Here is a 14,294-nt window from a genome sequence, read left to right on the forward strand (position 1 = left end):
TGTTCTAATTTAGTATAGATTAAAATGTATTAAAATTTAATTTAGGTATTATATCTTATACACCCATGGGTGGGTTGAGGGTGGGGAGACCACTGACTAGCCCTCTTGAAATAGTGGCATGTGTGAACGTGTCGGACCGTCAAGGAAGTCTAAACATTAGGCACTAAGAAGCTGAAGCAGGATCTGAAAAGATGAGGCATAAGAAGGGAAGTGATGGCGTGGAATAGGAAGCAGTGGCCTCTGCCACACATTTGGTGGCGTGGAATAGGAAGCAGTGGCCTCTGCCACACATTTGGTGGCAGGCTTGAGGTTGTTAGCAGAGTTGGTGGTTATGAGCAGAAAAACAGAAAAGACAGAAGAGCAGCTGGAGCTAGCAGCAGTTGTATGCCACGGCCCTCACCGCTGCTGGTCCACCCTCAGAAAGCCTTGCAGCTGCCTCTCTTCTACCGCCTTGAGCTCACAGATTGCTCCTGGGGCCACTGCTACCAAAAAACATACTGGGTGATGGATTCTGAGAACTCTACTTCCTAGCCAGGTTGGCACAGAATAAAATATACTATACTTCTAAATTTTAGAAATTGAATTTAGTTTCGATTTTACAAGCAATGCTCATTTGAATAGGAAAAAGAAGAGCTAAGAACATATCTGTTGTTTAAAGAATTCCTGGATACTGCTTAGCTACACACTTTCAGAACACATTTCAGATACAGAAATTGTTGATTATAAATGCTAAGTACTACTGAAATGTTAAAGTGATTATATACACAGTTCTTTGTCTTGCTAATGGCCAGCATATGTATTAAAGTTCTCTAAAGGAACAAAACTATGGGACATAGTGGCACGCACTTTGGGAGGCAGAGACAGGTGGATCTCTCTGAGTTCAAGGCCAACGTAGTTGACATATCAACATACCAAGTTCCAGGACAGCCATGGCTATAGAGAGACCCTGTCTGAAAACAGACTGAACGTGGTGGTGCACACTTTACTTCCAGCACACAGGAGGCAGAGGCAGGCGGATCTCTGAGTTTGAGGCCAGCATGGTCTACAGAGCGAGTTTCAGGACATAGACCCTGTCTCAAAAAGTAAATAAATAAAAATAAGGAGCAGAACTGATAGACTAGTATAAATTAACGGGATTTATCAGAACGGTTTACAGGCTGGAGTCCAGGTGGTCCAACAATAACTACCTCACGATGGGTTTATCAAGACTGGTAATTGTTCAGTCTACAAGACTGGACGTCTCATCAGTCCTAGTCTGGTCCTGGGGTCCTAAAGGATTCCTAGAAAGCTGCTAGTACTCAGTCTGTGTTGGAATCTTGAAGAAGGCGGTTCTAATACCAGTGAAAGAGTGGCAGGCAAGCGAAGAGCAAGAGCTTCCTTCTCCCATGGCCCTTTACGTTGAGGCTGGGAGGTGTGGCCCAGACTTAGGGCAGGTCTTCCACCTTAAATGATCCAATCCAGAAAAACTCTCACTGGTATGCCTGGCTGCTTGGGTTTTAGTTGATTCCAGATGTGGTTGAGTTGTAGTGGCTAACCAAGTTTAGCCATCATAACCTAGAACTTTGGGAGAGATTTTAAACTAATCATCTCAGGATCTTCTAAGACCTAAAAAAAAAAAAAAAAAAAATCAGAAACTGATTATTTTGAATAATGCCAGTAATTTCTGTGTCCCATCTAATTCCAAATCCATGAGGCTCCTAGAAATAAAGTAACCCAGAGTTTAGGATCATTTACATCTTAGGCTTTCTTTTTTTTTTTTTTTTTCTGAATTAGCTGGTTATTTTTAGTAATATTTTTACTCATTCTTGGAGAATTTCATACAATATATTTTGAACATATTCACCCGTCATCTCCCATTACCACCCTCCAATCTCTTCCCACTCAAGTTGAGATTTCTTCTTCCCTATCGAATACAGCTTGTGTTACCCAGGCACTCTTGGGAGCAGGACCTGTATTGGCGTGTGGTCAACCTACAGGGGTCTTCACACTGAGAATACTTAACACTCTCTCCCAGGAGCTCTCCCATGCTGTAGCTCCTCAGCTAGTGCTGGGATTTGCTTAACTGGTTATTTTATCCTATCTCTTTTGTTTTTTATGTTTGCTAACTCAGTTTCTCTTTTTTCTTTAACATTTATTTATTCATTTATTTGCATTTCTGTGTATATATATATTTTTTTTTTTCATGTGTGCACACGAGCCACAGAGCATGTGTGGAAGTCCAGTTTCTCCCTCCACCATGCAGGGATGGATCTCAGGCCATCAGACTTGGCAACAGGTGTCCTTAACCACTGATACATCTCACCACCCCTTACCCTACCTCTTTTTTTTTTAATTAAAATGTTTATTTAAGGGCTAATAGTTCATTTGTATTAAAGTACATAAACTAATCTGAAGAGTGTGTGTCTCTCATGGTTTTCTTCATGTCTACATATATATATCAGTCTAATTGCCACCCAAATAAAACCACTAACTTTCCACAGTGCCCTTGAATGATTTTTTGACTTGGGCTCTTCATTCTTCCCAAGTAAATGATCTTGTATATTTATTTTTTGTATAATGGATGATTCAGTTTGGGGAACAGTGTCTCACAACTGCTTTGAAGTACATCTCCTTATCACTTTCTCTCTGCTTTTACCCTACAACAGGAAATCAGATCTTGTCTCTTGGGAGTCTCTCAAAAGATCAGATTTATCCAATGAAACTCAAGGGCATCTCCATCTGCTATTCAGCTCTCAAATCTGCCTTATGTGGAAATTATGTCAGCTTTGGCGTCTTCAAGTTGTATGGGGACAACCATTTTGACAATGTACTCGAGGCCTTTGTGAAAATGCTGCTGTCAGTGTCCCACAGTGACTTGCTGGTAAGCACTGCTGTGCCCTGGGGGGTTCTTCATGTGAAAAGTGAAATACCAGCACCACAGCCTGGAATTGTTACAGCAAAACCCGGGGACTCCAAACACCAGCACATTTTATGTTTCAAAACAGCATGCTTTCTCCAAACTTAGCAGACCTGGACAGCTCTCATAATTATTTATGTAATTCAATGCATAGGCTAAAAACGTCACAGCTATCATTTCTAACTACTTGGTCATCCAAAGTGCTCTAGCCTCTTCATATGAAAATAGATTTAGTAATGTCAGTGAATTGCTTTCAGCTATATTAATGATTCAAAAAAGGAGATACAGGATTGGATGCAGAGTTTTCCCTTCCTTTCATTCTACCCTTTAGCTTCTTGCTGCTTGACCTTCCTTTGTATTAAAATTTGGACATGGCAGACAGTGTTAAACTGATATATAGAATGTTGTTCATTAGTCATGTACCTTGAGTTAATCACCTCTCTACTTCTCTAAGCCACACTATTTAAATGAGTGCATTGAAGAATGTGATTTTTTGGCCCCTTTGTGCTATGACATTTAGCTTCTGTGATATATGTCAGTGATCTTTAAACTTTGAAACCATTCAGAAATGTCTGGGATGCTTGTTGGAAATGCAAATTTCTAGACTTCTTTGGCTTATCTCATCAGCAGATTTCCTTTAAAACATCTCTGCCAATTTATATAGAAGCAATTGTGTGCTTGATGTGTTTTCAGTAAGTACTTGTTAAAATAACAAAATTCAGCATTGGGTTAATTGAGACTTTCCCATCTGCTCCCAGAAGTTTCATAAATGATCTGGAGAGCTTGTGTGAGAAATGTGCCTAGATCTTACAATGCTCTCATGCACAGCACACCTCATGCCAGGGTGTGAAGCCCCCTTACAGTGGAGTGAAATGTTCATTGAACACAAAACCTATATGATAGAAATTACAGAGTAGAAACTGGAATCGTCAGTTACTGTGTTCAGCAGTCTCATTGAAAGGACTTTTCACTACAGTTGTGGTCCACCATGAAAACTGATTTCACTCCAGGCAAACCATCAATAATTCTCAAACCTGGGAAGGTACATAAGACTGTATTTACCATGTATGAAAAATTGCTTATTTCAAGGCCATACTTCAAAGCTTTTTATTGAGTGAGTCTGGAGGGGGGGTTGGAAAACCATATCTTGAATAAGCATGCTTATAGAAATGTTATAATCTCACTAGGTGCCATCCGACTCTAGGTTATATTTGCCATGAGTGTTATACCTTGAATACTGGTTTACATTGCATTTGAGATTTCCCAGGTATTATCTCATATAATTGTCTCTTGTCTTTAGAATATGATAAATAATAGATCATTTACCAAATAATAATTTAGTTAGATGGGTTGCTATGTCCATGTGGCTTGACATTTACTCTATCTCTTTGTGTAGCAATATCGGAAACTGAGCCAGTCTTATTATCCACTCCTGGAATGTCTCACCCAGGACCACATGAGCTTCATCACCAACCTGGAGCCTCCTGTGCTTCTGTATGTTCTCACATCTCTCTCAGAGGGACTCACCACTCTTGGTAAGGGTCATGGAAAGACTTGACTTCATTCTCCTAATGTATGTGTCCACTGAGATGTTTGTCCGATGAAGGGCAAAGAAATGTTATCAGCCCAACTGAAAGATTATTTTACAAGCTATTACTTGCAAATTGGAAAATACACTTTTAATATTTTGGCAATTTTTTTATCAGTTTTGAGATACAATTTAAATACCATCTAAGTCCAAAAAGTTCTAACAGATACATACACAAAAATGAGTCACAACAGTTTATAAAATATTTGCATCACTATACTCCGTTATGTCCCCATCAAGTCTATTCCCTATCCTTAACCCTACTCCAAGGAAACTACTGTCTTTCTAGATTTGTATATAAGTGGACTCTTAAAACAGAACATTCATACACACGTCTTTATGTGACTCTGCTTTGTATTTCCGTCAAATAAATACCTAGGGTTGTACCTGTCGGTTGCTATGCTGAGATGACATTTCCCGATGTGGCTGTAGTGTTTGCTCCAACAGTGTAGAAAGGTTCTGACTGTTCCTCATCCTCACACTTGCAGTGACTCTTCTCAGGCTGAGCCATCATAGTGAAATGGAGTCTCTGTGGTTTTCATTCCATATCACCAATGAATAATTTGAGGGTATTTCCATGCTTACTTGCTTTATCATGTATGGTGTTAGTATTCTATTGCTGTGGCAAAATACTTGAGAGAAGTCAACATAGGGCAAGGTAGGTTAATATTTTGGTTCACAGTTTCAGAGATTTTAGTTCGTGGTCCCTTGTTCTCCTCATCTTAGGCCTGAAGCAAGGCTAAAGGTTATGGCAGGAAGCATTTGACAAAACAAAGTTTCTAACCTCATGGTGACCAAGAAGCAGAGAGAGCAAGAGAACAGGTTTGAAGTCAAATGATATACTTCAAAGACACACCTCAGTAACCCACTCCTTCAGCCATCCCTACCCCATTATGTATTCAATATGAACTCCTCAACGAGTAACCTGTTAATGAAGTTAGCACCTCCATGATCCACTCAATCACCTCTCTCCACCAGCAGCTGGGAATGGAGCCACCTAGGAGCCTTGGGGAACATTGTAGATCCAAACAGTAACCTACATTTTCTTGGTGAAGTGTTTGTTCATAGCTTTTACTCTGGTTTTTTTGTAACTCTGTGGTTTATGTTGTTGGTGATTTGTAAGTTGTTATATATTCTGGATACAGATTTTTTGTTTGTTCAAGACAGTGTTTCTCTGTGTAACCCTGTCTTGGAACTTGCTCTGTAGACCAGACTGGAATTGAACTTACAGAGATCTGCCTGCCTCTGCCTCCTGAGTGCTGGGATTAAAGGTGTGTGCCACCACCTTCAGGTTTGGATACAGATTTTGTTTGTTTATTTGGGGATTTGTTGTTGTTGTTGATGATGTTTTTCAAGACAGGGTTTCTCTGTGTAACAACTCTGGCTGTCATAGAACTCTTGTACAATTTGTAGACCATGTTGGCCTTGAACTCACAGAGACCGCCTGTCCCTGACTTCCGAGTGCTGGAATTAAAGATGTGTGCCACCACCTCCGGGTTTGGATACAAATTCTTACTCAGATATGTTTTGCAGATAATTTGAGCCTATGACATGTCTTTGTGTTTTACTAACAGTATCATGTGAAAAGGAAAAGTTTCTATTTTGAGAAAATCCAATACTTCTTTAGCCTGAAGTCATAAAGATTTCCCATTTTCTTCCAAAAGTATCATCAGTTTGGCTCTCGTGTTTAAATCTAGATGCATTTCAATTTAACTTTTACCTGTGTTCTAGGGATCAAACATAGATTCCTTTTAAAACATAAGTATTTGATTGTTCTAGAACCTTTTATCTTTTGCTTATTTACCTTTTACTAACTACATGGCCTAATTCTATACTTGGTCTTAAATGCTGTAGTACAGTCTTTTGATATTTTTCTCTTACAAATTATTATAACATTAATTCTTTGCCTTTTCGTAGAAATTTTAGAATTAACCTATCATTTTGTATTTCCCCACCCCTGACCCCAAACAAAAGACTAGGGGAATTTTGCTTAGGACTGCACTGAGTCCTGCAGCTCCTTTTGGAGATAACAGGCATATTAGCTATATTCAAGACCAATTCTGGAAAATTCCTCCATTCTTCTACTCACTAATGTCTTCCTTAATTATGGCTTTGAATCTGAGTTTTATATGTATTTTGTTTGATTTATAACCAAACATAGATTTTGTGCTGCTTAAATGGTGTTCTTAAATTTCCTATCTTTCTTTGCTACCTAATAGAAATAATGTTTATTTTTTTATATGTTGACCTTTCTAAACTTACTAATTGTGCTAATTTATTATAGATTTCTTAAATTTTTCTACATAAATATATCCACAACTAAAGCTTTAACTTATCTTTTACATTTATATACTAGCTAGAACCTATAAAACAGTACTGGGTTAGGTTGGGGTTATGGAAAAACAGAGACAATCGTACCAAATACCATTTTGTCATCTCCGGGATGGGAGAAAGCATTGAGTCTCATAACATTCATATAATGTTAGGTTTCTCATTAGATGTTTTTTTTCCTGTCTAGGAAACCTGAACTATTTCCCAATGTGGCTAGCAACATTTTGCTCCAGCCGTACAGAACGGTTCCAGGTCCTCATCTTAATAATTATGAGTCTTTAAAGTGTTATTGTCTGATATTATTATCATGAATAGTATTGAATTGACCTTATCAAATATTTTTTTCTATGTACTTGTGCTAGTTAGTTTCTTGTCAGTTTGACATAAGCTGGGGTCATCTGGGAAGATAGAGCCACAACTGAGAAAATGCTTCTATCAGACTGGCCTGTAAGCAAGCCTGTGGGGTATTTTCTTGATTAGTGGTTGGTTTGGGGGGGCCTAGCCCATGTGGGTGATGTCACCTCTGGGCAGGTGGTCCTGGAAGGTGTAAGAAAGATATCTAAATGTGAGCTGGAGAACAAGCCAGTAATCAGCATCCCTTCCATGGTCTCTACCTACCCTGACTTCCTTCAGTGATGGAGTGTAGCCTGAGATTTGTAAGATAACGTAAACCCCTAGTTGCTTTTTGGTCATGGAGTTTTATCACAGTAATAGAACAACACTAGAGAGTGGGGGAGCGAGAGAAGGGGAGGGAGGGGGAACAGGGGTTGGTATATAAAATGAAAAAAATTTTAAATAAAAAAATTTTAAAAGAATATATAGGGTTTTTAATGCTAATGTATTGCATTAATATTAATGATCATGCTCAGAGGTCAAACCAACCATGTATTCCTGGATTCAAGGTGATAAGATTTTTCTTTTCTTTTTCTTTTTCTTTTTCTTTTTTCCGAGACAGGGTTTCTCTGTGTAGCTGTGCACCTTTCCTGGAACTCGCTTTGGAGACCAGGCTGGCCTCGAACTCACAGAGATCCGCCTGCCTCTGCCTCCCAAGTGCTGGGATTAAAGGCGTCTGCCACCACCACCCAGTGAGGATGATAAGATTTTGGTACAGATTTTTACATCTTTATTTGTATTATCAGATATTGGTGTGTTCTTCTATATTAATATATTCTCCTATAGTTTTTACATACTATTCTGTTTTCATAACCCTGACATATGTTAGTGTTAGTCTTGTGCCTTCTTCATAATACGAGCTCAAAAGTGTTTCCTCCTCTGCTGTGTCAGGTTTGCATAGACTTGTACAGCGGTTGTTAATGTTGACTGGAATTCTCCAGTTCAACCATCTCACTTAGATTTGTCTTTGGGCAGTTTTCAACCACAAACTAAATTTCTTCAGTGGCTGTTCCAATTATCTAATATATCATCAGGGTATTAGTTGTTCATGTCTTTAAGGATTGTCCACTTTATCTAAAGTTCCTTTTATGTCATTGTCATGAGATCGTTCATAGTATCCACCTGCTATCCAGTGTGTCTGTATCGTCTGTCTATAGTCTCTACAGTGATACCCTGGTGCTGGTCATTGTGCCCTCTCTTCTTTTCATCATTCTGGCTGTAGTTACCAGTTTTATTTGTAAAGCTTTCATTTTGATAATTTTTCTGTTTTCTAATTTTTATTTTACTAAGTACAATTTTTTATTTTCTTCAGTTCACTTTGCTTTCTCTTTTCCAGTCTCATTTTCAGATGAACATATAGCTTATTGATTTTAAACCTTTAGACCTCTTTCGTAATGTATACATATACTACATTAGCATTACTATGAGCATATCTCAAAGATTACATGTATTCTGATTTTCTGTTATTCAATTTTTTTTAAAAAAAAATTTTTTTGAGATAGGGTTTTTCTGTGTAGTTTTGTTTGTCCTAGAACGCACTCTGTAGACCAGGCTGGCCTCGAACTCACAAAGCTATGCCTGTCTTTGCCTTCCAAGTGCTGGTACCACCACCACCCAGCAATTAAAAATATTTTAGCCGGGCAGTGGTGGTACATGCCTTTAACCCTAGCACTCAGGAGGAAGAGCCAGGAGGATCTCTGTGAGTTCAAAGCCAGCCTGGTCTACAGAGCAAGATCCAGGACATACACCAAAACTACACAGAGAAACTCAATCTTGAAAAAACCAAAAAAGATATATTTTTTTCATTTATTCTTTGAGGATCTCATAACATGTATATACAGTGTATTTCTGTATCCACCCTCTACTCATCCACAGCTTTCCTCAAACCCCACTCAGCATACATGTCCTCTTCCCACCTTCCTGTCTTCTTTTTCTTACTCTCTTGAATAACCCGCTAAGCCCAGTGAGTGCTGCCTGTCCACGTGCTCATTGCTGAGGCCCATCTACTGGAACTTGAAAACTACCAAAAGAGTGACCACTCTGTTGTCCGCGGCAGCCATCAACTGCTAATAGCTCATTGGCTAGGTGGGTCTTTTGAGTTTCACCCCAGTCTTTGCTTGAGTTCATAAGTCCATTAGTCATGTCATATCCAGGAGACAGCATTTCACAGGGCTCTTCCATAGCCTCCAGCTCTCAATTCTTCCTGCCCTCTCCTCTGAGATGTCCCTGGGTCTTGGGGATTGGGGACTTGATAAGGACGTCCCATAAAGGGATAAGCACTCAGTCACTTATTCTCAGCACTTTGATCAGTTTGGGGCCTCTCACCATTTCCCATGGCAAAAAGAAGCTTCTTTAACCAAAGTTACAACAGTTCAGATTTGTGGGTAGAAACATGAGTGCCTGGAAGGTAGACAGTATGACCACAAAAATGTCTTTATTGTCCTGCTGATTTTCATTTGAGCAATAGGTGATTCCTTTGAAGCATATTGCTTAGTTTTCAATTATTTGAAGATGTTCTTCACTCTGTAATTAAGTATAGTTTGTTGGTTTTTGTTTTTTGAGACAGGGTTTCTCTGTATGGCCCTATTTATCCTGGAACTCACTCTGTAGAGCAAGCTGGCCTCAGAGGCAGGTAGATCTGCCTCTGCTTTGAGGACTGGGATTTTTATAGGAGTGTGCCACTACACTCAGCAATTCAGCGATTTTTTTTTAACCTTTTAAATTCATTAAGACTGTTTTATGGTTCAAACTACCATGAACTTGACACGGGTACTTGTGTGAATTTGTGTTCCACTGTTGTGAAGAGCATTCTAAGTATCAGGTCAGAGCTAAGTGATTGATGGCGTTCCAGTAATCTATATTCTTACTGTTAGGTTGTAGAATTTCTTTTATCTCCTTGTTCTGTGAATTGACAAGAGAAAACTACTATAGTCTAGCTATGGTTAGAGCCTAGCCCTGGTCTCCATCTCTGTTCAGTCCTATCAATATGTGTATTAAATATTTCAAAGTTCCTGTCAAGTGCGTGAATATTTGAAATTACGGTATTCCTTTGAATTTACCTTTTTTATTATCACAAAATGACCCTCATGATCTGTGGTAATATTTTTTTTCTCTGAAAGTTCTGTCTGATAATATCTGGAGTTTTCTAATTACATGTATTTATTTGGGAGTGAGGTGCATGTGCCATAGTGTTTATGTGGAGGTCAGAGGACAACGTTCAGGGATCAGTTCTCTCCTTTGACTGAGGAGGTCCCAGGAATCAAACTCAGGTCATCAAGCTTGGCAGCAAGCACCTTTACCCACTGAGCCATCTCACCACCCCAGAATCTTTTTATTATGTTATAAAAATGTCTTTATATTTAAAATTGATTATTTCTAGAGCACACGCACTTATTTCTGCTCTATCAGAAACTTGATACCTTAAAACATAATGTATTCCCTTACGGTTTTAGACCTTACATGTCTGGCCTGGGTCCGAGTTAAAATCAGGATGTCAGCACAGATTTGTGTCTTGAGAGAGAGAGAGAGATAGGTGTCTATAGTCCTAGTCTGTGGCCCAGTGTCTCCATCATCAAAGGCAGCAGCGTTGTGCCTCTAAGAATTCTATAAAGACATCTTTGGGCTGACGTCTTTTCTTCTCTTCAGTTCTAAGGACCCTTGAGTTTACACTGGGCCTCCCATGAATAACAGCAGCCTTAATTCCCCCCTGTGAAGCCTCTCTGTTCAGTTTCTGGGGATGAGGCCATGGAGGTTCTCCAGCATGCAGAGATAGCAGGGATTAGATTGTGTAGCAGAGCTGACTTTTTCTGCCCTTTCAATAGAGTTCCAGGTGTGTGGTGTACCTCCCCGTGTATTTTGGGTCTGAGTCTGCACTGCTCATGTGTGTTTTCCCACCTGATCTTTGTTCTTACTTGCCTTTTTCTTCCATCTTTTGTTTAGATTGAAGCCTATACTTGTTTTAATTTGTTGGGTTTAGATCAGTAGAGGGGGTTTTTGGTTGATCTGTTGTTTGGTTAGTTGTTTTCTCAGACAACAATGTATAATCCATTCTGGCCTTGAACTTACCCTCTTCCTGCCCTTGCCTCTGAGTAGCTGAGATTGTAGGCATGCTACAACTTGCTCAGCTCTAGTTAAATATTTCAAATGAGCCGTCTTCTATCCCCCATGCGTTTATCAGCATGCCTTTATTTTTTATTGGTGCTCTATGTGTTTAAAATGAGCATCTTTAAATAATCTTATCAAAGTTTACTTTTTATTTGTTTGTTTTGGTTTTCGAGACAGTCTCCTCTGTAACTCTGGCTGGCTTAAACTCACAGAGCTCTGCTTGCTTCTGCCTCCCTAGCACTGGATTAAAGGCCTGAGCCCTCACACCCCACCCACTGCATGCTTTGAAAGAGCCACAGTCTGTGTGTCGGTTTACAGCCCTCAACTCCAGTTACACATGTGCTCTAAGCCTCTTGGTAGCCTGCAGCTCAGCTGTGCCCTTCTCCCCCTTCTTCTTCGTTCTCAGTCATTTCTATAGTGCTATGTCAAGTTCATGGATTTTTTTCTACAGTATTTAATCTATCAATGTACTTTTTATTCAGATATTATAGTTTTATTCTCTAGAAATCCCATTTCTTTACATGTGTGTACACACTGTGTGCCTGCAAGTGCACACGATAGGGTATCACTTTGTTGCCTGCACTGACCATGAGTTCTTAGTCTCCAGCAATCCCCCTGCCTCAGCCTCCTGAATAGCTAAATACTACAAGCTGGATCGTTGCACCAACCTCTGGTCTTCTCTGTATCTTCTACTCTCTTCTCAAGTGCCTGCTTTCCTTTAGTTGGATGTTATTATGAGAACTCATTTTAGATCTTTGTCTCCTAAAGTCATGTCTACATGGTTTTCTACTGATTTATTTTTACGAATCAGATATTTTCCTTATGTATGTCTTGATTTTTTTATTGGATATCAGATATTGTGAATTTTATTTTGTATAGTGTTTGATTACAATTTTGGATTTTGTTCTTTTAGTTGAGTGACTTTGGGGTTAATTTCGTTCATTTCAGCTGGGAGAGAGCATTGATTTTGGAGTTGTTGAGTCCCATACTAAGGGATAGCACTTTGGGGACACTGCAGTGTGTTAGAAGCGTCTTCAGGAGCTATTCCGGCCCTTTGTGATAATTAGGACTCTTTTGGCCTCCAGCTTTCAGCTTTGGTGAGTTTCTTCTCATGTTTGCAAGGAAGACACCAGAGAGACTCCTGACAGATCTCTCTAATTGTCCTCTTTGTGATTCCACTCTCTGGTACTTCATACACAACTGTAGCTGCCTCGGTCTTCCATATCTCAGTCTGTTACTCTCAACTCAACGAGACCTCTTGGCTGTATTTGGGTCGCCCTTGCTGTCCTGCCGTCTACTGCTTTGGGCAGTGTGCTCCAGCAATTGTAGGTATTACCCCATTCATTTCCCTCTCCTCTGGTTTAATAGTCCTATACTTCTTGTTGTGCAGTAATTGAAAACTGTGTTTCATATATTTTGTCCTGTTTCTGGTTGTTTATGGCAAGAGGGGAAATCCTCATAGCAGTTAATCCTTCGTGGGAAGAAGCAGGAGTCTTGTCTTGTGTTATTACAGTTTAGCTTTGACATTCTGTTATCTTACATCATAGTAACATTATGGGTTTTGAATCAGTTGCAAGCAGACGTTAGTCTCAAAGTCTAATATTCTTCAGGCCTGTGATCTGCATTTCAGCAAGGCTCTCTAGAGGCTCAACAAAACAGCATTATGAAGGGGTGCCGAACATCAAGTCCTAAATATCAGTCAACTCCATATCACTAATACACTGTATACACAGTGACAATGGACACATACTATGTGCCTGATTCTGTCATAGGGGTTTTTGTGTTCACTCATCTCATTCTCATGAACATCTTTATACCAATAGTGGGCAAAGTGTTCTAGAAGCACTGTTTGTCCTCATTTCCTGCTGGAGCATAAGCTTCTGAGGGGCAGGAGTAGTGTTTTGTTTTTTATGTTTTCTTTATTCTTTGAGAATCTCATACAATATGTTTTGATCATATTCTTATACTTCCCCCCAAGTCTTCCCAGATCCTCCCACCCCTCTCTACCCACCCAACTTCATGTTCTTTCTCTTTTACAAAATCAAACCACGCACACGCGCGCGCGCGCGCGCGCACACACACACACACACACACACACATCTACACAGAGTCTGTTTTGTGTTGGCCAGCTACTCCTGACATGAGGGCTGCACTGGAGTGTGGTTGATATACCAATATCACTCCATTGAAGAAAACCAATTTCCTCTCTCCAGCAGCTGCCAGTTGTGAATAGCTTCTTGGTGAGCAAGGGACTTTGTACCCATTTCCCTCCTCCACGCTGTGAGTTTCGTCTGCCTTCAGCTTGTGCAGCCCTTGTGCATGCTGTCATGAGTTCATATGTGTATCTGTTGTTCCCAGACATCATCTCCCTTTCTCCCCTTCTTCTGCATAGATCTCTGAGCTTTGAGGAGATTGTGTGATAATGACATCCCATTTAGGACTGAGCAGTCCAAAGTCTCTTACTCTCTGCACACTGTCCAGTTGTGGGTCCCTGTATTAATTACCATCTACAGCAAGAAGAAGCTTCTCTGATGAGGACTGAGTGCTACACTGATCTGTGGATATAGAAATGTGTCGTTAGGTGTCATTTTATTGCTGTGTTCACTTACCAGACTAATAGTAGATTTTCCCCTCAGCCCATGACCATCTCAGGTTCTCCTTCATTAACTATTTCTGGTATGAATTCCAGCTCATGGAGCAGTCCTTAAATCCAGTTTTTAAAAGTAGTTGAATATTCTTATAACATTCATACCACATTGCACCAGTGGGCCTTTCTTACAAGAAGATCAATATTGTAGTTCAAAGAGTTCGTAGATGGGTGAGCTTGGGGATTACTTTTCTCCTCTGGTAGCATGCACAAAGCTTTCCAACACTATGAACACTAGCCAGTAGAGATAAAGCTTCCAATTGAGCACCAGCTAGATTTCTAACAAGGATTTCAGAATTCCCATAACAGATGTCTCTTTGTTCTATCCATAAGTA

The 14,294-nt window shown here is 39.8% G+C and overlaps 1 protein-coding gene across 2 annotated transcripts in view; it reads left to right on the top strand.

Annotated features, from left to right (window-relative positions):
- Positions 1-14,294, top strand: part of Ranbp17 (RAN binding protein 17) — a 321,777-nt gene that overhangs the window by 269,890 nt on the left and 37,593 nt on the right. For both annotated transcript variants that reach the window (XM_059270225.1, XM_059270226.1), the window contains 2 exons: positions 2,646-2,860; positions 4,293-4,431. In XM_059270225.1, coding sequence (XP_059126208.1) covers positions 2,646-2,860; positions 4,293-4,431 — 354 coding nt within the window. The remainder of the gene's footprint in view (positions 1-2,645; positions 2,861-4,292; positions 4,432-14,294) is intronic.

The sequence above is a fragment of the Peromyscus eremicus genome, chromosome 8a, assembly GCF_949786415.1.
Source record: "Peromyscus eremicus chromosome 8a, PerEre_H2_v1, whole genome shotgun sequence".
Lineage (NCBI taxonomy): Eukaryota > Metazoa > Chordata > Mammalia > Rodentia > Cricetidae > Peromyscus > Peromyscus eremicus.